This window comes from Acanthaster planci, linkage group LG09 (assembly GCF_054643075.1).
Source record: "Acanthaster planci isolate LZ-2023a linkage group LG09, COTS_SCS, whole genome shotgun sequence".
Lineage (NCBI taxonomy): Eukaryota > Metazoa > Echinodermata > Asteroidea > Valvatida > Acanthasteridae > Acanthaster > Acanthaster planci.
Window position 1 is genome coordinate 685,342 of NC_141785.1, and position 27,820 is coordinate 713,161.

The 27,820-nt window shown below is 42.9% G+C and overlaps 1 protein-coding gene across 7 annotated transcripts; it reads right to left on the reverse strand.

Annotated features, from left to right (window-relative positions):
* Window positions 1-741: 741 nt before the first annotated feature.
* On the reverse strand, window positions 742-27,820 carry LOC110989626 (protein dispatched homolog 1-like). 7 transcript variants are annotated; one of them, XM_022254156.2, is made up of 6 exons: window positions 27,397-27,818; window positions 25,572-25,956; window positions 5,151-5,280; window positions 4,827-5,061; window positions 4,041-4,729; window positions 742-3,647 (listed from the first exon to the last, which is right to left on the reverse strand). In XM_022254156.2, exons 2-6 carry the CDS (start codon window positions 25,709-25,711, stop codon window positions 2,202-2,204), a joined length of 2,640 nt encoding a protein of 879 aa, XP_022109848.2. In that variant the 5' UTR covers window positions 25,712-25,956; window positions 27,397-27,818; the 3' UTR covers window positions 742-2,201. The 7 variants fall into 7 exon arrangements, with proteins under 7 accessions (XP_022109848.2, XP_022109844.2, XP_022109841.2 ...); XM_087141458.1 differs by having other exon boundaries at window positions 3,205-3,316; window positions 3,417-4,729; window positions 27,397-27,820; XM_022254152.2 differs by having other exon boundaries at window positions 742-4,729; window positions 25,572-25,951.

Genomic DNA, 27,820 nt, shown 5'->3' on the forward strand with positions numbered 1-27,820 from the left:
CTTTGAGTGTTGTTGAGTTCCGACGTGTTTTAAATTCGCCTGTCTGAAACCAATATTTAATTGGGTCGAACTGAGTCGCTCCTATTTGGTTCGGTGTGCGTCTGGAACACTTGCCTGAACCGGGTGTTAGAAGATCACAGGTATTATCAAACCTTTGGGCCGTGTTTGTTCAACACGGACCTAGATGACGATCAGTAGCGTAAGCTATCCAGCTTTTGGAGGGGAGGGGGTTCAAAACACAAATGCATTTTGGGGCTCATTCGACATGATCCGTCATTGGTTTACAGACACCAAAACTCGCCTAATGGATGGTACGAACCAGCGTAAGGATCACTGATTCGGGATCCAGACACGTGGGAAACAAACAGGCCCGTAGTGTAATTCCTAACCAGAATTAAATGCCATTACTGCGGTGGCGCAATGCTCGTGGACAGGTGGTACGCGCGCGTTACATGCCTCTTCGACCAATAGGGTGTCGTAACTTACCAAATGCACGCGTACGTCAAGCTAAAGAATTGTGAGTGTGGTGCAACCATAGCTATGGCGTCTAATCGTATTAGTTTATGTACAAGGTATACGCTCTGAGAGAGTTGGCAAACTTCCAACCAGCCTGTTTCTTCTGTCACATATGTTCACTCCCATGCCCTTGTGCACCGCTTAGTTGAGAGTTAGCGCATGCGCACTCGATCACTTTTATACTGTGGATTTCGAGGCAGGCGACGTCGGACATCGTTCCAACACTTCTTTCCACAGATGGAGACCAACATTTATTTTTAACAAAATGCAAACAAATAAAGTTCACGGAGATAACCTGATAAATGAAAATTGATCAGACACAGAATGAACACAGTTGCACAAAATTTGAAACAAATTCTGAAAAAGTGAATTTTACAAAAAATAAACGAGATCAGATTTGAAAGAAAATACTTCTCCAGTTTATCCAAATAAACGAAATGAAGTGCCGTGTGTAGTAAGTTATTGCGGACTGAATAGGGGTGCTTTGGCGGTGAGGGTGTACTACAAATTGGGCAGATAAACACAGTTTTAGTCTACATATATGCTTTATACATCTTTCAAAGCATTATAAGCATGTGAAATACAAACATTCTAACATGACGCATAAAAGTCATACCTTGATATATTAAATTAAGCTAATTTACATTTTATTTACAAGGTTGTGTGCGATTAAATTGTTTATGAGACGTTTCAGGTGCTAGGCATCAGTAATGATGTGTCTCTTGATAATCGTCGTTTCGTCTATCCATTGCACGATTACCTATTTTGTAAATGTACATTCGGTGACATTTATTGTATGTCTGTTTGTTCTGTAATATAGAAACATATATGTTTGCATAAAGTTAACCCTTGACTAGTGACAATTGTTGCCTCAAAATGCACACCTGCCCTAGCATATTTATTGAGGGAGGTACTTGCAGTTACTTGTGGTATTTTTTTACCAGTAATTATTTTTTTTTCGAGTTTCGATAGCTGTGTTAGATATTAAAAAACATATTAAATCGCTGGTTTTCTTTTAAAGACAGCCACCCATAGTTTATGAACCAATATTTCTTAAGCTTACCAAATAAATGTAATTAATAACGGTAATAAAAACGAGCAAACATGATCTCTGTCGCGACTGTTGACGTCAAATAATGAATTTAGAATCTGAAAACATTTATTTCGGCAAATTGGGAAAATCGACTATGAATACATCGAAAAGTTAATAATTATGCAAGTAGAGTCAACCAATAACCCCTACATTTAACCTGATACATTTTCAGTCGTTGTGGAAAATGGAGTGAAGATATTAACACCAGGTAAAACGTAAAAAAACAAGCAAATCTCATTTCTTAAAGCGAGCTAGAGGCTCTCTCTCTTGCGATTTATAATTCACTCACATTTTTGTCAGTAACTGTAGTTGCAGCTTAAGTATATATACACATAGAATTCTTCAAACTTTAATTTTCTCACAAATGACTTTCAACTTAGATCGTCTCTTTATTTGGTAGGTCTTTCTTGATTAACAGAATGAATGACATATATTAGACTGAATCCCTTGTTGTTGGTCACGTTGAAAGTTTGGTCTAAATCTTCTTAAGACAGATATGAATAAGAAATGGGAATGAAAACCAGCTGTTTCTAGTCAGTTTCTTCATCTCACCCTTAGAACGACACATCTAATTTGAGTCAACATGAGTTGACTAAAAGCAACTCAGAGGGGAGGGAATCTGGGCACACTGACCCTGCGGCCCAATAACACGACAGATGGAAAGAAAAAAAAAGGTTGCATAGATCCAGCTCATTGTCATTACAAGCATGAGGAAAATACCCAACTGGACGTAAGTAATAACACTAGAAGGCATCATCAGTGCACCAGCTACAAATGTTGAAAAAGCAGCAATAGCGATAGCTGAACCTACCGCAGTCAGTGAGCTCAGGGTCCTAACTTCTCTCAGATTAGACGGTGCTAAGCGATAAGCCACCCCATAATGAATGGTGAAGTCTACCGAAAGACCTATCGCTAGGGTCAAGATAGCTGATTCGAAGATATTAAGGCGCCAGCCAAGCAGCACCAAGGTTCCAACAGTCAGACTGAAAGCACCCGCTATCGACAGCATGGCATACAGTGATATCAGGATATTCCGTGTAGTGAGAAGGAGTACCACACCTGCAATGGCCAGGGACAATCCCATAGATATTGGTGTGTCAGTTGCCAGACTTTTCTGCAGATTGTAGAAGTAGAGTTGCTGGCCACTGCTATGCCACGTGCTTCCAGCATACAACCAGCCCCCTGTGATACCTTCAGGTTTTGTTTTTAGACTTCGATCAAACCACTCATTAATTTCAGTCCAAAACTCGTCAATGGATTTGAAATCCATTGTGTCCATCCTGGAGCTTATCTCATACATCATAAAGCCCTTCACTGAACCGTCTACTTTGCTGAACAAGGGACCAGTAAACGGTAGGCTGTTGCCCGGGCACAGGGATGTTGCCCAATCGCATCTTCGACTCATCTTTACACACTTCTCGAAGAGATCAGCGGGAAATGGAAATATGGTTTGCCCACAGCAAGGACTAGGTATTGCGTCTGTGCCAGCACTACAAGGGGCTGACATTATTTTTCGGAAAGAATCCATAAAACATTCATTGGTTTCTCTCTCTCCGGAAAAGTTCTGCTTATGAAAACTGTGGCAAAACTCTAGTAGCCATTGCTGGGCGTCAGAATGAAATATATTGAAAGTCTCTTCAAGAACCAAACTTCCGGTGTCATCTGGATTCCAATGATCCCCGTTATCGACAGAATCTACTCCAAACACTGCCGAGATAAAGAGCGGATTATTTTCCTCAATGTTGAAATAAAATTTCGACTTGTAAACGCTGTCATATCTCTCAAATAAATTATCGTCTTGAAATACCTGAAACTCTGCTGTAGTGGGTAGCCGTAACTTTGGCGTGATGTACATAGTACAGAAAGCACCCACGCCGACAGAGGCCAAGATCACAATCCACGCATACCTTAGCTTGAGCACTAGTGTCGGCAAGATATAATCGAAAACTCTTCGATACGCCGTAGCAATGATTGAGTGTGCAGCGTAGAGCTTCTGGAGACAACCTTGGCAAGGGTAAGTAAACTTGGCGCACCAATCCTGAAAATGTGAATGAATGACAACGGTGGCTGGTAGCCAAGTCAGAGTGAAGATAAAATTGATGAGAATTGCGGTGCCACCGTACACACCAAAGCATCGCACAGCTGTAATTGAACTGATAAAGCTGGAGTACAGCGCCGAAGCAGTGGTGAAGCTGGTGACAAACATGGTGACCGCAGCATGATTTAAGGTGTTCCGTAGTACTAGGCTTGGAGGCGCAGACGCATAAGCAGATTTCATCTGGCGCCAAATGTCTACATACACAAAAGTATCATCTGCACCGATGCCAATGACCAACACAGCACTTGCTATATTCACAAATGGAAAAAAGGGCAGCCTGAAAATAACCACAAAAGCGAAGTAAGCCATTATCAACGACATCAGCATACTCACAATAGTCATTATGGTGATAATCAGAGATCCTGTGTAAATCCATATGATGACAAACACAAAACCTGCACCCAAGCCCATGTACAATGTATCTGAAAGAAGAAAATCACGGAATAAGGCATATTTAAGCGAACCAAATCCAAGAGCAACCACAACCGTTATTCCATCACTGATGTGTTTACCTTGTAACGCCGACTCATAAATATCACGGGTATAACCGATATATGGTACAAACAGAATAGTAGAGCTGAGATCAAAGTTCCCTGAATTAGCTTGTGCAGCAAAAGTAGCTGGTACCAAATACTGAAAAATAAAATGAATAGCGTGGTCAAAGGCCAAGCATTCTGAGGGAACATCGGGAGGACACACAGAGCTACCGTCCTCACAATACTTAAGAGCTTTCCGCTGGTAGTAAGGAGCGCATTTCTCCAGCAAGATCTTCACATTGGCGACATCTGAGTCTCTAATATCTCGACACGAATCTCGGCCGCTTAGAAGAGCTACATAATTGGCAAGCGATCTACTGTCCGAGCAATGACCGTTAGATTTCCTACAGCAACGGGCTTGCATCTCCGAGTTTCTTCCAATGTGGTTGTCATACTGACTGCAAACAGATTTTAGAGCTTCGCTTGAAAACAGTTTGTTGTAGCCGATAGCTTCAAACACAATCGCTGGTTGACCATAGGATCCCCCTGCAAAGAAAAAAGATCATCAATTGGCTTGTATCGTTTTGCACTCAGGTCAGCATTTACTGTCACTTCAGTAACAAAAAGAATCAAAATTGCCTACCAAACCCGAAATCAAAGTTGCAGAATTGTATGCCAGGTTCGATGTCAGAGTTGTTTGAAGTGACGTCTCTTCTTATTCTTCCAGTCCGGTGGTTAGTCGTTAAATTATCAAATCGTGACGCCTCGTTCATCGAAGTTCTGGAATCATTCCTCGTATGCACTAAGCTGAGTTCGCTATATATGTTGTTAAATGAGAACATTCTCCCACTGATGTCTGTTCCGCGTGCATCGAACCCCTAAAAAAGGAAATACTTGTCACTTACATTGAATATCAAAGGGAATATTTTCGAGAAGATAAATGGTACCTCTGGGGGACAGTTTATACCTTTGTGGGCTCACTGAAGTCGGGAAGATCGTACACAAAGAGAGCAATGACGCCACAAACAGCTGTCAATAGGAGTAAGCCAACACACATCCCTGTGGCAACAGGAAACTTCACAAGTTGACGTGAGTACCTGAAGGATAAAACACATTTACATGCTTTACTTTTGCTATTCTCACAACATTCCAACATGTCAATATTGTGTTTATTATTCAAACGCGCGCCCCCTAGTAAAATTGAGTTTTGTGGTGTAGGAGCGGATGGATGGGTGTGGACCTTCAGCACTGAGGCTGTCTAGTGAGGAGCCGCCGGGTTCTGCTTGTCGGGCGGACGTTGCCGTTCCCCTCTGTGAGGGCTGTTTTTTCCCCGCCAGCAAGCGATTGGGGCCCTTTATTTCTTACCCCGCACTGCAAACTCCCGGGAACGGCTGGTCCGAGGGACAGACTTAGTGGGTAAATTTGACAATGTTTGTATGGAGTATAATTTTTGATTTTATACATCTGTATAATTGAAAAATTGTGTAGTTTGGCAGTTTAGGTGAACCTTTAGCCGTGGCAAAATTGGTTTAAGATTTTATGACGATGTAACCATCCTAAGTTGAATGAAAAAAAAATCATCATTTCACACGTTTAGTATCGTGAATCAAGCCTTACTTCTGGATAAAAAATTCAGGCTGAGAGTTTAAAAGGGGAAAAAATGTTGTGTATGTTATAGCATTACAGGGGTATCCCATACCCAAATGTGCTACTGGCATGGGCTGCTGTCCCAGTTCCCTATGATTCCAATTTTGACCCTGACTTTGATGAATGCGGGCCTAAACCATCACCTACTCTCCGATGGTTTGTGCATGCGTAGGGACCAATAAAAAAACAAACAAACAAACAAACAAACAAACAAACAAACAAACAAACAAACAAACAAACAACCCAACAAACACCCCCAACAACCCAACAAACAAACAAGATTTTGCACCTTGTGATTGGTCAACACGTTGCAAACTCTCGGAAGCGCACTATCGTGAATCGCTCGTATTAAACTGTTTCAATATATGAATTTTTTGCATTAAATATACTTCACAAAAAAGTGCACGCAATTTTGTATTATTGTATATAATTGTATATTCTCGTATTACGTTTATAATGCACATTCTTTTATACGATTTGGACAAATGAAAGATTTCAACGGTTTCTAAGATTTCCGTGTTTAAAAGGGTTAAATGTAGCTGAATAAGGTATTTGATAACTAATGTTTATGTAAGTTCGTGCATATTTGTACATGTAATAATTTTACAAGTCGACAAAACTTTAATAAGGAGTCTGAAAAACAATAATAAAAAGGGAAAGAACGCTGTTGAATTGAAATCTGTGCCAGCAATAATGACGCAAAATCAAATATTTGGAAAAGTTGAAAGCATTCCAACTCATTACAATTTCACTGTAAATGTTTTGTGGCGAGAAATTCGCTTCGCTTTCTTTTTCGCTTAAAGTATTAACCGGCTTTAATAATCGTTGAAAGGCCCGAGAGTAAAGAGAGAAAACATGAACAATTCAAATGAAACGCGTCATGCATTGTTTTTGTCTCTTGATTTACCCTGATGACAACTGTGTTCCGGTGAATCTGAAAAGGTATTAGGCCTACAAAGGTTTAGCACAGAAAGAAAAATAAATCCATCAGGACAACTTCATGGATTCTTCCTCTTCCCTTTGACTACCAATTAGAAAAAGAGAAAAGTGCGTTATAAAGTGTGCCAAAAACACCACCTTTGCCACGGAAAGAATCAGAAGCATGACTGAAAAAGTTGAGAATTTCAGGTCTGAATTTTTTATCCCCGCCCCAACTGGACACGATTTTCTACCACCGTCCTCGCACTCACAAATTATGCATTAATGTTATATGAGGATGAAATGGTAATGATTAATGATATATTATTACCATATGAGTGATTGATGACAGTCTCCTTTCATTTTATCTAGAAGACAAAACAGACACGGGCAAATCGTTTATGGGATGAGTTTTTTTAGTTGTACAGATGCCCCATTCAGTTCCCCATTACTGTTCAATTATTGTTTTAATCCTAAAAAAGAATTAAAAATAATTCCTGTAACCACCTTCTTACTCATTTACCTGACCTTGTCATAACCAGTATTATGTAGGCCTATGTTAATTTCAGCAAGCCACTGCTTAGATGTGAACATACTTTAACTTTGGCGGGTTTTGACTATGTACATGTAGTTCATAAAAATCACCCATTTTTTACGTTCCCTACATGCAGTAATTTGTGCAAACGCGATCTACGCGTCACATTTTACATCTTTCAATCCATGCTTTGGCAGGGGCAGTGCCTGCACAACTTTCACAGGTAACTGTATCATAAATTCTTACCGATAGTTTCACTTCTTTATTTTGTAACCTCTAGAGATATTTTTTAGTTGTAAAGTACCTCACTTTTACAGCACGATATCATAGCCCAGTTTGATAGTACATTTGGGGGAAAGCTGAGAACTTAAAGTGGTGATTTTTAAGGCATAATTTTGGTTGGTATCATATTGGAAACTGGCCTGGACAGCCCACATGTACTATGTAGTTATGTGCATGGCATTGCCATGAGCAATAGGTGTGTACACATACTGTTATGAAAAATATATGTATGCGCACAAGCAGTAACATTATGTTAGAGAATTTTATACATTGTAACAAGATGACATCGGCCGGGAGCTGCTCCGGTACTACCGGCTCCGAGCGTAACAAAAGAGGGCTTTTTTGGGGGGGTACTCACTGCATAGACGCACCATGAGGCGGGTAAGTATATGCGCGTTTGACGCAGAGCACGCTGAGTACGCGTAACTAATTTACTCCGGAATGTATGGTTTTTGCGTACACGCCTGTCTGTCTTTCGCCAATTGGGGGTGCACTTCAGCTCGGGGCGGATGGTTCGGTGGTTCATTTTCTCTTCTCCTACCTCTGTCTTGGATATTGTACGTTTATTGGCCCAGAACGATCACATGTCAGGTCGACATATCCGCATATCACACTCACGGTGAGACATTTCATTCTACCGATGGTGCGTGCACGCATATACTCCTTACACACACATACTTGTGGGGATTTCCTTTTTTCTCGTATACAAAACTCCCACACAACACGCAAAAAATAAGGTGTAAGGTAAAGCAGAGATCGCCTACCAGACCATATAAATGTACTCACTGGCACCCGCACTAGTTTCACGGTAGAGTTTACGCAATTAACGAAAGTGAGGGGACAGTGCATTTGCAAAGGATATCGTTTACGTCTGTTAATTGTACAGTTTTACAGTGGGCCCACCGTCTTCTGAAAAACAGAGCTTGCTTCTTTTGATAAATTCCTGAAGATAGAGGCATGACAAAGCGATTGTTGACCGCTGTGGTATGGGATATGAAGTCCTGAACACCCTCGGGCACGCATAGCGCCTTCGGCTTTGCCTCGGGGCGTTATGCGCCCCTCGGGTGTTCAAGACGTCATATCCCACACCACAGCGGTCAACAACTGTTAATAACTATCTTGGTTAGGGCTACGTTTGGTGAAATGATAACGCATTACAAGTAGGCTGGGGACGGCGTGGTGCTGAAGGGGTGGGTTTTGTATGTGTGTGTGTGCGTCAGCCAGCGGCCGGGGTTGACTCACTGCTTACATGGGTGTTGTGTGTCTTGTGCCTTTCATGTGCCATGTCGCCACCAAGCCTTGTCTATTAAGGAGATGGGAACAATTTATTAATGATTCACACGCAACTGGATGTACTAAATGTCTGGAGTCAATACCTTTAATCCCTGCTGTGATAAACTGATCAAAAGATACACGCAATATTTGAGTTGGAGGAACACCGATACACCAAAAGAAAGTAATACAATAAATTTACGACCATAGTATCCAGAGTCCCAAAAGTAGCCGGGTTAAAAGATGAAGTTCAAGAGGGTAGAGAACAAAGTTACTTTTCATAAACTTGACATTAGGTCCTTCGTTAGACCGGATATTTCACTCCTTCTCCCTATAGTGAAACGTCCAAGTGACGTACATGTATTAACTGAACGTACATGTATTCCAATGTGCGTCAAAAGTGAATTGATTCCAAATGTTTTTTTTAATCAACTAGCAACTACTTCTTTTTTCTCAATTAACTCTACTTACATACATGTTTGATGACAGTCAAGTGCAAGGGTGGACTACCCTGAGTTGGAACAGACTGCAAAGAGGATTATTCTGTCTCCGCTGTGTGCAGCTGTAGCAACCTAGGTTCGCTAGTTATTTGTCCGGGTAGCCATAACGATCAGGCGGGTTTCTGATACGCAAAGGGCATTTTCTCTCGTGTATTGGTCTGTTTGTGACTCAGGCTCGGGGGGGGCTTGATGTGCTGGTGGAATTGTGGAAGTTGTAGCGTTTTCGGGCGGTTGAGGGTTGACTTCGGTCTCAGGTTGTCGTTCGGGGATTGGCACGGTAGTTCCCGTTCCAAAATCAACGTCACTGTCCAAATTTGGAGAGGCGCGAGCTGGTTCAACCCGACGTTTTTGATTGCGGATGTGGTCCAGGTGACGACGGATTTCACATCTGTTATGGTCAAGTCGGATCTTGTAGGACACCAGACCCGAGGTACCTGTGATGGTGCCAAACCGGTCTTCGTAAAGCTACGAACGGGCATGATGTCACCAATCTGGGAAACGCTTGTCTTCGCACTATTGTCACGTTGCCGCTTTTGGTTTCTTGAGAGTGAATGACCCGCTTTGTAACATCAGTTCGAAGATGGTCGAGATGAGAACGTAGACGACGATCCATTAACATTTCCGTGGGAGACACTCCCGTAGCACTGTGCGGAGTGATCCTGTACTGAAGCAAGAATCTGGACACCTTGGTTTCAACTGTTCCTGTCTCCATTCGCTTTATGGCATGCTTGAAGGTGCGCACAGCGCGTTCGGCCAGTCCGTTAGAGGCCGGGTGATAGGGAGATGTGCGAATGTGCAGGATACCATTCTTTGTTGAGATTCCGCGCTAGTGAATGCTGTTCCGTTGTCGGATACCACTTCATCCGGCAATCCATGGGTCACGAACGCCTGTCTCAGTTTCTCGATTGTTGCATAAGTGGTGGCGTGGTTCATCGGAAAAATCTCCATCCACTTGGATTGCGAATCCACAACGACAAGGGAACACCTTGCGCATGAAGGGGCCTGCATAGTGAATGTGAAAATCTGGACCACGGGCGGTCGGATCATTTCCAGGGATGCTGTTCGCTCTTTGGAGGCATCGGTTGATCTTGCTGGCAGTTGTAGCATCCTTTGACCTCCATTTCTATATCTGCATCCATCTTATGCGACCAGGCGAACCTTCTGGCGAGGCCTTTTTTATCCGGGATATGCTGGGGTGACCTTCGTGAAGGCTATGGAGAATGCGCTTTCGCCCTTGTGGAGGGGACGATCACTCGATTACCCACATGAGGGCAACCATCTTGAACAGAAAGTTCTGTACTACGAACTCTGTATGTTTCATATCCTCTTCCACCCTATTGTGTGAGGACCATCCTTCCCTCACCATGTGGAGTATCTTGGACAGCAGGGGATCACATCTAGTCCAGGTGCGAATGTGCGATGCGGAGAGAGGAGATGCGTCAGTGGGCTCCCTTAGCAGAACAGTCTCGAGGGCAACCGGGACTTTGGCAGGAGCGGGAGACAAGGGTAAACGACTCAGCGCGTCTGCATTTCTGTGGGCTGTTGTCGATTTGAAGACCAGAGTGTACTCGTACATAGCTAAGGTAAGAGCCCAGCGCTGACTGCGAGCAGAGGCTTGAGCTGGTACCGCTCTTCCTTCATTGAATTTCTCCTTAGCCTTTTCAATTTGACCTTTTTCAATTTGAAAAGGCTAAGGAGACGCTTATGGTTGGTCACTACCGTGAAATGACAACCATAAGTGTAACTGAAACTAGTTACACCAAACACGCAGGCGAGGCCCTCCTTTCCGATCTGCGAATACTTCTTCTCTGCCGGCACAAATGTGCGCGAGGCAAAACCGACTGGTTTTTCTGAACCATCTAGCATTCTGTGGGCAAGGACTGCACCGATGTCACATTGCGATGAATCACATGATACGATGACATCTTACTTGGGGTCGAAGTGCACCAACAGGTTCGATGATAGCAGAAGATCTTTGGAAGCACTGAAGGCTTTCCTTTCCTCGGCACCCCATCTCCATCTTTTGTCCTTGCGCAGAAGTCAATAAAAAGCAGCAAGGGTTGTCGATAGCTGAGGCAAGAACTTGGGCCTACCTTAATAGGTACATTGTAGTCAGCTTGAGACAAAGGCCAGCTTGCACCGAGCGAGCCAACATAGTCGACAGCGTAGCGAGATCAGACTGGTCATCGGTGCCTGTGATCAAGATATCATCAATGTATAGAGTCACGTGCGGTATGCCTTGCAAAATGTTCTCCACTGTGCGTTGGAAAATCGCAGGCGTAGAGGCAACACCAAAAGGTAAGCAGTTGTAGCGGAACAAACCGCGATGGGTGTTGATGACCACGTAGGCACGCGACTCCTCATCCAGGATCAGTTGTTGATATGCTTGCGAGAGGTCAAGCTTGGTGAATTTGGTGAACGCAAGCGACGTAAACAAGTCTTCGATTTTTGGTACCGGATACCTACATGTATCTAACTTTGCAACCTGGTTCACTGTTAATTTATAGTCCCCGCAGATTCTCACAGAAGACCTGTCTGGCTTGAGGACGAGGACAATGGGCGCTGCCCATTCTGAAAACTCAACCAGTTCGATGATTCCTGCAGCCTGAAGGCGGTCAAGTTCTTTTTCTACCAATTTCCGCACAGCGTAGGGAACGACTCGTGGTTTACGGGGCTGTACATCTTTGTCGACATAGACTTTGGCTGTGGTGCCTTGCAAGGTACCAAGCTCATCGTTGAACAACGCTAAATGGGCTTTGAATACTTCATCCATACTGGTGATTTCATGGAGGAAGTTGATTTGCTGCCAGTCCAGTTTAATTTCCCGATGCCAGTTACTTCCAAGCAGGCTTGGTCCGTCACCTTTGACGACAAGCAATGAGAGTTTGTACGTCTTTGCGTAATGTTGCACCCGTGCGGCTGTCCGACTAACAACCAACACAGGGCACATTAAAATGTGTTTATGTTCGATGACCCTGAAAGGGCTTCAGTAAGCATAAGATACAGGAAAACATTCTAATACTAGCTTTATTCGACACACACATGTGGACTTGGTCATCGCTGAAAGAACAATAAATGAGATTACACTTTCCACATCTTAAACTAAAAGGAATCAATACCATCCTCCAAATGATTCTTAAACGAAACCATAAAAGAAAACATGTTTTTGTAGCAGCAAAGGATTACTATCAACAATAATTCTTCTGGCCATGATGTAAACAAATAATGTTTGGTCCTACTCAAACCAATAACAAGTTAAAGAATTACTCTGGCCTCAAGTCTTGTAGCCATGGTGACCCACTTGGCCTACTGGACCAGACTGCTACCAGATTGCTGGAGATAACCAGTTACTTCCAGGAAATTCCACTGGACTTAATCCGCAAGGGTCAGTAACTATGGTCAGTGAACCCTATGCTACACACACTAAGGCATGGCTAGGCCTTCTGTACACTGAGTTACATGCCTCATACAGCATATCCTGGCACAGCAAATATCAAAAGGGTTTCTTAATAAAATACTCTAAAATCATTCCTGAAAATGAACTCCTACGAGAGTACATGTAACTAGTATTGAAATTCAACTACATCACTTCAACACTCTTCTTAGAGGGAAATACTGGACCAAGACATTTTCTGTGTATTGTATAAAATTCCTCCAACTGAGAGTCCAGTCCAGAAATACTGTCTTGGTCCAGTATTTCCCTCTAAGAAAAGTCTTAAACATCTAAAAGTTATACAATAATATAATAGAAAATACGCTTGCATCATAAAATGGGAAGAAACTCTACATACCTGAAAGAAGAATGAGGGCTTCAGTCAGCATAAGATACAGGAAAACATTCTAATACTAGCTTTAGTCGACACACACATGTGGACTTGGTCATTGCTGAAAGAACAATGAACCAAAGCCACTTCCTGTACCCCTGCTGTACCCCTGTGATGATGTGGCACTTAATTAACTATGTGGGCTGATCCATGTAGCTAATGGGTAAATCTAGCGGTGCATCAAGCAATATACACTATGTACAGGGACATTCCAAAGAGAAAACATAAGGTTAAACAAAAGAAAATGGGGGGGGGGGGCAATTTCCATCTTCCCGACAGTAATATTATGGAATTCCATATCTGCCGTCGCCCGTCGTGCGTCGCCCTTCATGCGTCGCCCGTCGTGCGTCGCCCGTCGTGCGTCGCCCGTCGTGCGTCGCCCGTGTTTTTTTTGTCACGATTGCGCAGTGGTATTTTTAACTTTGACCCTTGATCGTTTCACATGTACATGTCCTTGTTCGATCGATCCACCATGCCTGACTCTCAATTGAAAGAAGAAATAATATCCTGACATCGTTTAAGTAACGTTTATATGAAATAATACCATTTCGGTTACATAAATATATTAACAAAATAGACTTTTGTTAGCGTAGATCGTTTTTCTCGATAACTTAGTTACTCTAGACGTAACTTTACTCGTTAACAGCCTGACTTTAGGTCTATAGCCTATGTAATATTTCTGTCTGTCCCTGCACGATATCCCACAGAACGGAATGTAAATAATAGATTATTTACAATGTTTGATTCCCAATAGTTTTCATAAGAGACGAACTGATTCAACATTATTTTGAGGGCGGGTATACCTATGATGAAATCTGCTGTATACTCCAAATTAGACATGACTTTAGTTGCAGGTTGGCTCACAGAAGTAACGTTACTTGTTAGCCCCGTAAATAATGCTGATGTGCTGGACGACCTGTTCTCGTTGGTCTATCCACCATGGCATACACACCCACAAAAACCAACACCTCATATTTTCTGAAACTTAAACCAACTGGTAATTGCCCCATAACAATACATTTAATAAACAGTTTGTTATCCACAGCACGTCTAGCATTTCTTGATTTCAAGGTGAAATTGAGAGGACAAGATGGAATATCTGTATCGGTTGGCAGAGTTCTTCCTGGAATTTGATGAAAACAAGTCGGCACAATTTTGCAGTATGCAAATTAGAATAACACTGTTGATAAGTTGGCCGAAACATTTTTGCTGAAAATGTTTTTCCCCCAAAACACTTGGTTGAATTCTCAGAGAGGCGATATTTTCTTGTCAAGGGGCAGGGGTAGTCTAGCATTATTGGAATTAATTATGGGACTAGTATATGCTTTGCAGGTGGGATTTGTACTTGCCTTATTCGAAAAAGATCTTTAGAAGTGAATGGAATCATCACATTGTCATTTGATAAACCCCGGCTTTTGCAGGTCCTATGCAACCCATTTATGGGCGACGCACGACGGGCGACGCACGACATGGTGATTTTGATGGCTTTCATGCGCGGACGACTGCTTATGGTGTTCTATTCCCGCCATTTTGGCGTCGCGTCGTACCGTTGCTCCGACGCCACGACGCGACGGCACGACGTCGTGCCGTCGCGTCGTGCCGTCGCCTCCTTTCTTATTGAGTTCATGCTGAGCTAATTTCGTCGCGTCGTGCTGTCGTGCCGTCGCATCGTGCTATTTCTTGTTAATGTCGCATCGTGCCGTCGTATCGTGCCCTCGTGGCGTCGCGTCTTGTCGTCGTGGCGTCGCGTCGTGCCGTCGCGTCGCCCGCCATTGCATGTTTTTATACATTGTGGATTAGGCCGTCGCGTCGTGCCGTCGCGTCGTGCTGTCGTGCCGTTGCGTCATGCCGTCGCACCGTCGCGTCTTACCGTCGTGCCATCGCGTCGTGCCGTCTCGTTTGTGCTGCTAGCAGCTTTGCATTCTGGGATTGTCAATAAAGGGCGGATGTCGATAGTGAGCTTGTTAATTGAACGATGCAAGATGTCGGGGATTTACACATTGCTCGATTCTCAATTGCCTCTTCTCGTCAATAATATACTTTTCACAATGTTTAGCTTTTTAAATGCATGTTTATAAAATAATTACCATAATGACACAACTAGCTTCCATTATGTTTATCCGGGCCTTTTTCATGGGCATTAGGGTTAACATTACTAGGCTTGGCCTCTACTGTTGCGAAGATCACATAATGCAAAGCTAAACGCTAAAGCCCGACATTAGTGAATTAGGCCTATTTTACTTACCTACGTGAAACTATTCATGCAAAACTCTTTCAGAGATGTTCAATATTAATTTCTTTATCTAAAGTAAAGATTGCGGTAACACCATGTATTTATCTCTTCTTTGAGTATGTGTGGTTCTGAGAAGAACCGGGGAATAACTCAACGTTTCGAACAGTGTACTCTGTCCGTCTTCAGGAGACTGGAGACATTAATTTCTTTGAAATAAATTAAAAAGTGTAGTCCCATATTTATTTCAAATTAACTACTGTGATCGCCTTTTAGTGCGTACTTGTGACCATTTCTGACTTAACATTATTGACTATGAGATGAAATGGTTTCCCATTATTTTGACGCGGGCTACAGACAAGATGAGATACAGTGAATTCTCTCTGTCTGCCATGGCATCATTTGCAGGTAGGTAAATGGAATCTGTAACATTGAGGTCAAAGTGTCAGTTTCATGTTGAAGCCTCAATTACATTTCATTTCAATTCACTATGGAAGGATGAACACATGGCCTTGTGTAAATGGTACTTGTGCAGGGGTGGGGAAAAATAAATCAGTATAGAGTAACAGATCCTATGAAATTTATTTAAACCACAAAAGTGTGTTTATTATATACATCAATAAAAACACGACTCAACAAAAAATAAGAAAAAACAATAACAAAAGCAAGAACAAGCAACGGCTTCATCCATCTGTGCATGAAGACAATGCACATAGAAAATTATCTGAGAGCAAGCTGTGTTATAATATGGGGTTTCAAAGGGCTCTGCTGCACCATCTTTTCAAAATTCAAGCAACCCATTTACAGCTTACCTTTTTTATAATTTGTAGTCATACATGTATAATTGTTTAGAGTATTTATTAAAAATTTACTTCTTTCAATTTGTAGCTCAAGAACAGTGCAGAGAATATTACACAGGTGTAATCGCCGTCGTAACAATCCAACAGATGAGGTCTGTGACCTGTTTTTGACATGTTTAGAGGTAAACTTACAATTCTTTGTTCTACCAGACATATGAACTTTGTTTTTTACGTCATTAGTATGGCAGCGAGGGCACGACGCGACGGTGAAAAAGACACGACACAACGGTGAAAAGACGCGACGCGACGGGCCGACGGCACGATGCGACAGATCGACGGCACGACGCGACGGCAAGACGCGACAGCACGACGCAACGGCACGATGCGACGCCACGACGCGACGGTAACATACAAAAAGGGAAATGCATGAAACGCAGTGTAAAATTTATTGAGCAGTGGGCGACGGCACGACGCGACGGCACGACGCGACGCGACGGAGCCGTCGTAGCGTCGCGTCGTGCCGTCGCGTCGTGCCGTCGGGGCGATGGCACGACTCGACGCTAACTTGGCGGGAATAGAACACCATAACTGCTGGAACACTCAAAGACAGAGTACACTTGAGTGTTGCTGTCAAAATCTGGGTCATTGCCATCACTGTCAGTGTCACTCATGTTTCCTGTGGCACTCATTTGCTTGACTTGATGTGGCGTTTTTCACTTTTGCCACCTTGACAGACACTCGCGATATATCAACGTTTCTGGCAGTTGAAACAAGTGTTATTTTTGAATCTGCACTTGTCAGCATGGTGGTTATTTTTGCTACAATGGTTGCAGGGTTTTTAGCGTTTACCTATAGCTTTTGAGTCAGGTAGCTTGCTTTCGCTGACTGCAGGTTTGCGTGCAGCCCTTGATTGACTTTTCAATATTTTGTTCAGTGTTTTGTCACTTTGAGACAACTTTGCCTGCAGATCCTTTACATTTTTTTTCCATGGGTGCCATTGCCTTCTCCAGTGTCAGGGTTCTGTTGAATGCGGTGCAACATGCTGTCTACGGTGCTGCCATAATTGCAGAACTCTGCCAGTGAGCGCAGAGCCGCTACGTATTGGACTACGGACTCACCCTCTTCTCGGTATCGGCTGTTGAACTTGAATCGCTGGACGATTTCCGAATGTGCCGGATTATGATGCTGGGTTATGCACTGTACCAGGTCATCATAGGATTTATCGCCTGGTTTCGCAGGAGCCTTGAGATTCCGAAGTAGTTTGTAGGCCTGAGGCCGGATCACAATCAGTAGAACTGCTTGTTTCTTTGCTGCGTTAGTTACATTCTTGGCTACAAAATAATGTTCCAATATTTCAACGTACTGCAGCCATTCCTCCTTCCCTTCTCGAAAGAAGGCAGCCACTAGTCACTAGTTATCATCGTCGCCAGTTTGTGATGAACTGGTCAAAAGATACACGCAATATTTGAGTTGGAGGAACACCGAATTTATTCTCTTCATGCAAGGCTCTGTAAACGAAGCGCAAGAAGAACAGAAAATGCACATGCAGCATTTGTGATACACCAAAAGAACAAAAGAAAGTAATAAAACATATTTACAACCATAGTGTCCAGAGTACCAAAAGTAGCCGGGTTAAAAGGTGAAGTTCAAGAGGGTATAGAGAACAAAGTTACTTTTTTCATACACTTGGCATTAGGTCCTCCGGTAGCCGGGATATTACACGTGCACTTAACATAATATTATAAGCTCTGTCTTGCTGGAATGTAACTTTAAATGTATACTCGGGATACTACCTTTGTTGAATGGAAATTTATGAGTGCCTGCACAGCTTTTACAGGTAGCCCTCTTGGCCCAGATTGAATTAAACTGGTTGACAGGAAGAACAGAAGCGTCGCAGTGCCATTCCATCTAGTCTGCCCTGAACCTGCGTGCCTCCCCCCTCCCACTAGTGTGTCTACAGATTGGACCCTACCACTAGCCTCCCCTGGACCGCCCACTCTACAGCATAATCATTCATTATCATTCTCAGCAGCTCATTTTATGCACTGCACAATAATTGTACGACTGAGGGGCTCCATGATGAAGCGACCCCTTACAATTCAACAATGTCTTTTCCCTTTTTCCCCCTTCTCGTTTTCCAGCCCCCGTTATATTCAAAGTTCTATAAAATTAAAAATCATTACAAATATGCACGAACTTGCATAAACAAGAGTTATTAAATACTTTATTCACTAACGTTTGAAACCCTTTGCCAAATATCTTTGAATCCGTTAAAATCCTTTACATGGCTAAATCAGAATGAAGGAACGATCCAATTCCATTCTAATGAGTAATATATGAATGCAAGAGTCGTGCGCTTTGGTGAAATATATTTAAAAACTTATCAATATACTAAAAAATAAGTCTAATTGGGATTATTGTTTGAATTTATAATTGGAAAATATAATCACACAGATGTTATTTTTGATAAGACAATGAAAGTAATGGGTCCATACTTATCAAAATTTAGTAAAGAATAATTTGGTACCAGCAGCGTAAACGATAGTGACACATAATAGTTTTGGTTTCTCTGGACATTTTGGTTTTTTTCAAATTCTTGAACGGTAAACTTCAATTTCGTCTTGAGAAGACTGGAACGCGCAAATGCTACAATGAATTATAGTCATTGGTCATTTCAAGTGATCAATGGTCGATATTTATTAAGATTTATCCATTCCACCTCGTTAGATTTCAATAAGGGGATAAATACATGTATGTGCTTGGCAGGTCTGGACGCAACTAATGTGCGAGCCACAATTATCAGCAATCAATCTCCTAAGCCATGTGACCAAGCACATTCCCATTCATAATTACCGTTTTAGTCTGAGTCAAAACAAATCAACATATGATAAATTACAAGGATTTTGTTCAACAATTTTACTATCATTTCCCGAACTCCCCAGTCCATATTATGGTGCATATTGTGCAAGCAGTCCAGAGGAATCTCTTTATAATAGACTTGGCGAGCGCAGTGCGTTCTGTGCCTCGGCACACACAGACTCTTGACCAGGAGGAATTGATTAAATTAGAGATATATAAAAGGGCTGCGTAGCACTGTGATCAAAATATATACAGCCAGCTCAGAAAACCGTCAAGCAAGACAAGACAAAGCTCGCCAAGAAGACAGCTGTCAAGACATCCTCAGCCAAAAACAAGACGTCGTCTGCCAAGCAATCCAAGAAATAGCCGCTCCAGGCCACAATGAAACGGCTCTTTTCAGAGCCACAACATTTACAAAAGAGACATTTCCTTCGTGCAGCTGCCTTGCTCTGCTAACGACCGACAGCACAAAAAATAGAAGAGTTATTACAAGGATGGCCTTTATTTTAAGATTGTACGAACGACAACAAAATGCTCTTGCCGGATAGGGGTACAGATGGCTGTTCAAACAATTTTATTCTACCCACTAGTGTGCTGTTTGAAAGAAACACCAGAATTAGTGAAATTACAATCAACCAAATAAATGGATCCTGAAATATGTACGTCTTTTTCGTTCTTGTACTTGTGCGGCCGTCTAATTCTGGGCAAAAATTATTTCTAAAATAACAAGAAAAAGAAAGAAAATGGAAAGCAATAAACAGGAAACGTACTTTAACATCAATGGGACGGCTCAGTTATTCCGCCGCGAACTTTGGTCTTTACTTGTCCAATTGGAAAGCAATAAACAGGAAACGATGGGTGGCTGAACTTACAGATTACCACTTCACTATCAAGTATCGGCCAGGGAAGAGCAAGGCTGATGCAGACACCCTATCCCGAATGCCCCAAGACATAGACAGCTACATGGAAGGATGCACAGCTGAAGTCTCCCGCGATGAGATTGGTACCACCGTGAATGCCCTTCAAGCCCAGATCCAAGGTGACGCCCCGTGGGCCTCCGCCATCAATGTGAGTCCTGACTTGCCCACCCCTTCTACCAGTGGGAAGACCATGGAGAGAGAAGACATCCAGACTGCCTAGCATGATGACCCAGTGATCGCCAGGGTAATCAGATACCTCCAGCACGGAAAGCGTCCTACGCGGAAAGACACAGCACGGGACCCACCCGACGTACCTGCACTACTACGTGACTGGGAACATTTCAGCCTGGAAGATGGGCTTCTGGTTAGGAAGAAGGCAGGACGGTCGCAGATAATCCTTCCTGAAGCACTTAGACCCGTTGCCTACAGGGAGCTCCATAATAACATGGGACATCTTGGTGCAGGTCGTGTCCTTGATCTTGCCAGGGACCGCTTTTACTGGCCCCATATGCAGCGGGATATTGAACATTACTGCATGCACGTTTGTCCCTGCCTCAAAGACAGGAAGCCTGCTCAGCACACCAGAGAGCCGTTAGGTACAATTGTGACCACCGCACCATTCGAAGTCATTTCCATTGACTTTGTCCATTTGGAAAGGAGTAAGGGCGGATTTGAGTATATACTGGTGATCGTCGACAACTTCACGAGGTTTGCGCAGGCCTATGCCACCAAAGACAAATCTGCCAGAACTGTAGCAGACAAAATCTTTAATGATTTCGTCCTCCGCTTCGGCTATCCACACCGTATCCACCATGACCAAGGAGGAGAGTTCGAGAATCGCCTCTTCAAACGCCTCCAACATCTTTCTGGGGTAGCCAACTCAAGAACAACACCATACCGCCCGCAGGGTAATGGACAGTGTGAGAGGCTGAACAGAACACTACTTGCCATGCTGAGGACCCTCACAGCTGAACAAAAGGCGAATTGGAAGGACTCCCTCCAGAAAGTAGTCCACGCATATAACTGCACAACCAATGCTGCTACCGGGTTCTCTCCATTCTTCCTTTTGTATGAAAGATCTCCCCGCCTACCAGTTGATGCTGCTTTTGGGCTGAATCCACCGTCTGGACCAGGTGCTGAAGATCACAACCAGTTTGTCAGGAAATGGAAGGCCCAGATGGAAGAAGCATACTCCATTGCAGTCAAACATGCCGCCAAGTCTACCGAGAGAGGAAAGAGATATCATGACCAGAAGACCCGCAGTTCTGTTCTTCATCCTGGAGACCGAGTGCTAGTACGGAATGTTGGACGGCACCCAGGCCCAGGGAAACTCCTTTCATACTGGGAAGACCAGGTGTACGTGGTTGTCCAAAGGAAGGGAGAGGACTCGCCCATCTACGAGGTGAAAGCTGTCAACGGCAAGCCTAAGCATCGGGTTTTACACCGAAATCTCCTTCTTCCATGTGGTAGCATGCAGGCTGATGTAGACCAGAGGCCGAGTCATCCCCCACCCCAGAGGTGTATAACAAGGTCAACCCGCCCTCGACCTGTGGCCAGACTGCAACCACCAGTGGATGATGTCAGCTCCGATGAGGAGGAACCCCTGTCGGTGAGTCAGTGTTGAATCCCAGCGCCACGCCATTTACACTGGATGCACCGACAGTAGACAACCCGATCTGTGACCTACCGTCCATTGAGTCTGGAGCAGAAGTTGGTACATCCAATCAGGACGATCTCTCAGGTGATAATGTGCATGAAAGTGCTGAACTACCTGAGAGCCATTCAGAAGTTGATGAGCTCCCTTTGGACCACGAGAACAGTTTTGCAGAGTCCGGTTCTCCGATGCCAGTTCCTGACATGCCAGCCGCTCCTGAGGGACCGGACCAAGCCGCACCACAACCTCAGCCACAGCCTGAGCCAGTAGCACATGCGGAAGAGGGCCGACCATGTAGAGAGCGTCGTCCTCCGATGATGTTCCAGTATGCCAGACTTGGAGAACCCTCATATCAGCCAATGGACCCTCGCATCGCACTTGTCCAGAGTGGTGCTGCACCTCGTTGGGGAATTCCACTGAGTGGTATGCCACCTGTTATGGTCCCACCGTGTTACATTCCCTCTCCATCAATGATGCCACCCAGCTTGATGTGGACCCACTGGCCTCCGCAACCAAGTATGGCTCCAAGAGAGTGAATCGTTGACGAGTCAACAGCCAGTAACAACATCGAAGAAGAATCACTGCGCAGTGTACCCGGGGAAGGATTTGTCACCAAGTGCATCGATGGATCGCCGTCCACAATCTGCCTAGATGACAGTCGCAGCCCACAGTTGAAGATGTTACTGTGCTTGTCATCCAGTTCCAGCCCATTTCACCAATGATCTTAGACACTGAGATCTGAGGACGACGGGAAGTGGAATTAGCTACTCCATCAGCCCTGAATCCCACCCAGCTACTTCGTCGAGGAGAAACGGCCTAGTAATGGATGAGCAGCACGCTCCTGAAATGGACATTACGTGAACTGTTTCTCTAATGAACAGGACTCTGTATCAAGTAAATTTGAATTTGTAAATGTTGAGGACAACATTTCTTTTCGCAGGGGCGAGTGTAGAGGTCATGGAAAGTGCCCCCCTTTTTTTAATTGTTGGTTAACTTTTTCCCCCTTCCTATAATGCATCGACCCAGAATTGTTCTCCCCTGTAACATTATGGACTTGACCAAAAGTGCCACATCAGCAGGGACAGGAAGTTGCCTTCATTGTTCCTCATGCAATGTTCGAGGCAACACCATCTTCATTAAAGTCACAAGCTTTCCTGTATTCCTGACCGGTGTATTTCCATTATTTTTACAGGACTGTGTATCACATCATATTTTAATGTAACACCTGCACATGTATGCCCTTTCGGTCATACACGGGTGTAACAATTGTACATGTAAAACTGGGGATGTATACCGTGACTTTCAACATTTTCCTGGTAATTTTATAATGACAGATAGACCTCAGGTTCAATAATAAATTTCATGTGAACTTACTGTACTTTTGTGTTTGTTTTTCGTTCCCGAGTCACTGAATTCTTACGCTCGCAAGGCCGTAAGATTATGCCGGATAAACGGAATCGGTGCTGAGTTAGGTCGATATGCAAACACGTCCTGCCGGGAAAAGAAAAAAATCTAGCGCCAAACCGTCAGCAAACCTTCACACCTTTCTCCACCACAGTCCACCATTGAAAACTTCAAGAAAATTTGAATTCTTTGTTTGTAGCCTTCAAAAATCGCATCAAAACGTAAACAAACTAACCGCTTAGGAAAAGAGCTTTCAACAAAAAATCACTAGTTTTGACAACTCTGGTACTACTTTGTCAATCTTATTTTCACAAAACACATTATTTCCAAAAAGTGAAAATAAGACGTAAATTTCATAAAATGATGCAGCTATTTGCCTGGCACGAATTCCCATGGCCGTCATTGCGCATGCAAATGACCTCAAAAAGGGGACATGTGCAGTTAATAATTTCCCTCTGAAACATACGTGACCGAGAGTATGCGACGACGCCCAAAAGTGCTGTGCGACAGTGAGACCCACAGACATATAAACGCGTAGACCGTCAGTGTAACCGTGATTTTGAAAAGTATGGGCAAACAATGAGCAAAGCGACGGATGGCAGCGCGTCCAGTGCGCATTACGCGCAACGCACTTACTTTGTCTGTATTTGTTTACATGTGCTCCCAAAATGCGTTCTCCTTTTTGCCCTCTTGTACTGCTATCTTTTCTTTTCAAATGTTGCAACTGCATTTTTCGAATCCTTAAGGAACAGATAAAGTAAATAGTGGATTTTTTTTAATCGAAAAATGGCTTCATAGAATTTTATGACTGGAATTCTTCAAGTGTGCGTAAATTCCCTATACCGAGGGGTGAATTTGCCCATAGTTTTGATTTTAGTCGGGCACCGCGCAAATCACGAAAACCCTTGTAATTTTTAATAAGACCTGGCGGTCTATGCGTTTATGTCTGTGGTGAGACGGCGTGTTTGTTGGCGTAAACTGCGCAAAGGACATTTCCCATGAAATATGCAAATAAGGCAGGCGCATACGCATTATTACCACTGGTTTGCGAAGTTGCTAAAATCTATGACGTAACAATACAAATCTCTATCCGGTTCGTATGTGTGGCGTCACTTCAGTTTAAACCACGCCCACTTCATGCACATGCACTGCACATAGAGTTACATGCATTGATCGCCGTTTTATGTGGAACCATGGAACCGGAAGTTAACACGCAACTTCTGTGATCGTCCAATGGGAGCCTGCAAATCGTGGCGCGTCCGCCTTTGTGACAAAGTCACTTACGAACCGGATACGCGCGAAACTATGAGCACATACACGCCGTTTCCATACTATCATAATTTGACATCAGTGCCTTACTTAAAGACAAAGAATTGTTACTTTCCAACCTCAGAACACTGAAAACGTTACTTAGTTTCGAGAAAAGCATGCTTCAGTATCAGAAAAAGGCTGTGATACGGTTTAGTTTGACCTCCAGCATGCCCGGTTTTAGTTAGAGTAGTTCTCCTACACTTTCGTTTGCCTGTCTCTAGACCATATTTCTTGTAGTTGTTCCTGCATAAAAGTGTAGAATGACTTAATGGATACACAAACAGGGATCAAAATGGTATATACAAGTTATTCAACATCGACTTACGTAAAACAGGCACACAAAAATAAAGTAAATATGTAAAGTAGAAATGAACATATGAAAACGTGAGAATACCAAAGACAGCATACAATCAAGTGACGAATTTACATCAAATACAACATTGGTTACAAAATCACGACTTATCACTTCCTCTATCTAACTTTCGGCAATTGTATGTAGACAACGAAATTGAATTGTCTTTCGCGAATATTCTTAATGTATGAAATTGTCTGAAAAATGTACAAAACTGAGTGACGGTGAAAATAAGCGTGCATGATTTGAATTTGAACAAAACCAATTTTGAATTGAGTGGGGAACCAATGAAGTATCCGAAGCTGACAAGTAGTATGCACAGTTTCGCTAAACCAACAAGGCAAATACTTTGCCAGTTATTGTCAGAACTGCTGCCTGCTGTATATGACGTCACGCAAACGTAAGGAAGAGTCACAAAATGAATACCTCTAATACCCATCTGATCACATGTAAATGATGAAGGTTAGGAGTCGGTACGAAGAATCACAATTAAGGCAACTGTTTGGTAAGACATAGATTTCACTGTATGCACAGTTAAAGACCGTTTCTCCAAACTTGTCTTGGGCTGAGTTTCGATGCTGTCTAATTAAATATAAAAAAATCCAAGGTCTCTGTCAAAAGACTCAGCATGGAAATGTTCAGCAGGGAACGAAGCAAAGCAAGGAAACGCACACGAAAACTGAAACTAACAACAAAAGAAACAATAAACAACAAAACATTAGCAACAAAACAAAAACATGACATAAAAATATCAGAACTATTGAACCAAGCGAAGAGGAGAAAAAGCAAAGGATAAAAACGTCTTGCCGCGAACTATTTTATCTGCAACGGGTGGGGATATTACACATCATACGTCATCTTATAGAATCATGATACTGACCAGCCTCGTAATCCATCAGCCTCCACTCTGTTGGATTCTTTGTTTGCATCTTGGTCCCCTTGATTACGTTCTGCGTCTGCTATTTCGTCTCTGCCTTCCACACGAAGCCGGGACATTTCTTCAGTCTCGGCTGTCGCCATCTTGTGACCTACGATTTCTTGGCGCGGCGTACTGGCAGGGCTGCGCTTGATACGACTATGACCTCAACACATTTAGTCTCTGTTCTTTCATGTCTGAACGAAGGCTAATTGAGCTTGTTGAGCTAGCAAACGCTACTGACTCTCGTTGAATGTGTAGTGACTATACGTGCACGTGGTTCGTAGAATTTCACCATCAACTCGATCTGAGCCACGACGATGTCCTTTCGAGAAACGCGGTATCTATACTGTGCATGGGCAGTAAAAAAAATCATTAGTTTACTTGTGCCACAGCTCACGAGTGTCTTGATTTAGTGGTCGTTCACACGGACTCTATGAAAAATTCAGTGATGGGACAAAGGTTGCCGCGAATCCTACGTTATCCGTTGTATGTATTTTGAAAGACATTTTCATGCATGTTCGTCTTAAATTTTACCCTCAACTTACTTCTTCATTAAAAGTGCTAGTAAGAACTTCCATCTGAATCAAATTTGGGAAAAGAGATTATTTTAAGCCACTCATAAAAAATCAACAAAATAAAAAAGACAAAACTTAAACTAAACTAGACGTGTTTGTTTTAGTTTCAAACTTGGGTGATCGAGGGATTTCTGTTTAATGTCGTCACCGAATTTTGATGTGTGTCGTAAGAATGTACTAAGTCTTAATCTTATTATTTGCGCAAGTTTCTCTGAAGTATGCCCATATGTATTTCAAATGACGAAAACAAAGTCAAAGAGGAAACCGATTATCTGGAAATGTGTCTTCAATAACTTCCGGGACGACAACGTCATTATTTTGAAACTTCACTAAATAATTTGTGTCTCAGAAGTGGCGTTCGTCCACTTTCATTAAATTATGGTAAACAAATCTTAATGTTCCAAAAGACTGCCTTTGACGTGCCACAAAAGGGCAACCTTTCATGTTAGAGCTTTCTTTTTTTTAGTTAATCCCATATCATGGTACTTCGGTTGTGCCGAACTCAAGGTCACCTTACTTTCTGTAGAAATGAGTAATTTTCCACAAAATATGGTCTACTATTATCGTGTTCTTATTTTGATACTTAAAATTTGGTTCAAATTTCTAGCTGAAACAATATCTTTTAAATCTGACTTTGAATAATCAGTAATTACCTGATGATGTTCTAGTGACGTCACGAAAACATGCACATCTCAACACCATGGTTGTATAAGCACCGTATTTGACGTTAGTATCCTTACCTGTCCGGAATATGTTGAACGGTACATTGCGGTTTCTATGTTCCTGAACGTTAGCTCTTCATTAATCGCAGAAGCAAAAGGCAAAATCGACACCCCCAACGAAATCGTTGCTAAATTTAAGATTTGTCAGATTCCATGCATGAGCTTCACGCGATACAATTGACAGACGTTGGCTGTTTTGTATTGAAACAGCTCTTGTAATATGACACTTGATGACGCGCATCATATCTTGACGCCTCACTTGTATGCGCATCTGCAGATCAGGGATAATGTTCGTGTCAAGTTCGACATTCATACATAACAGTGTGTCGTCTCGTAGGAGAAATTAGCCACATTGAATTATTGTCAAAAAAGGGAGACGAAAGATGGCTGGACGGGACCACCATAAATTCAATCTGATTATGCAGCAGTAATGTGGCAAGCATTCATCAAACCTACAATATCAGCTTGTAAACTGTGTAGAAAACCTACCTATTCTATGTTGATCAGATACACACGTCGGTGACCGTGACTTCCTCCCGAAACCAATACAGATCATACGTGTACATCGGGGAAAACTATCAGGCTTTCCTTACTCCATGGCGTGATGTGGTCCCATTCTACGACCTTCAACCTCCTCCGGCAATGCCATTATTACATGCATCAGGCAAATTACCACATCCAAGATGCAGGCGTATCAATTATGCGCAGTTTTGCTGTACTGACCATTTTATTTATTGATAAAATCATAGGCTTACGTGGACACTCAGTATTCGTTCATAAGAAAAAAATTTTGGAACCTATATACAGTACCAATACCGATTACAATTCCTTGTTATTTTCATCGCGTAATGGCTTCACGTTTTTGTATGTTGCAAGTCTAGCTCTACACGAATTGTGGTAAACAAGGCCTAGC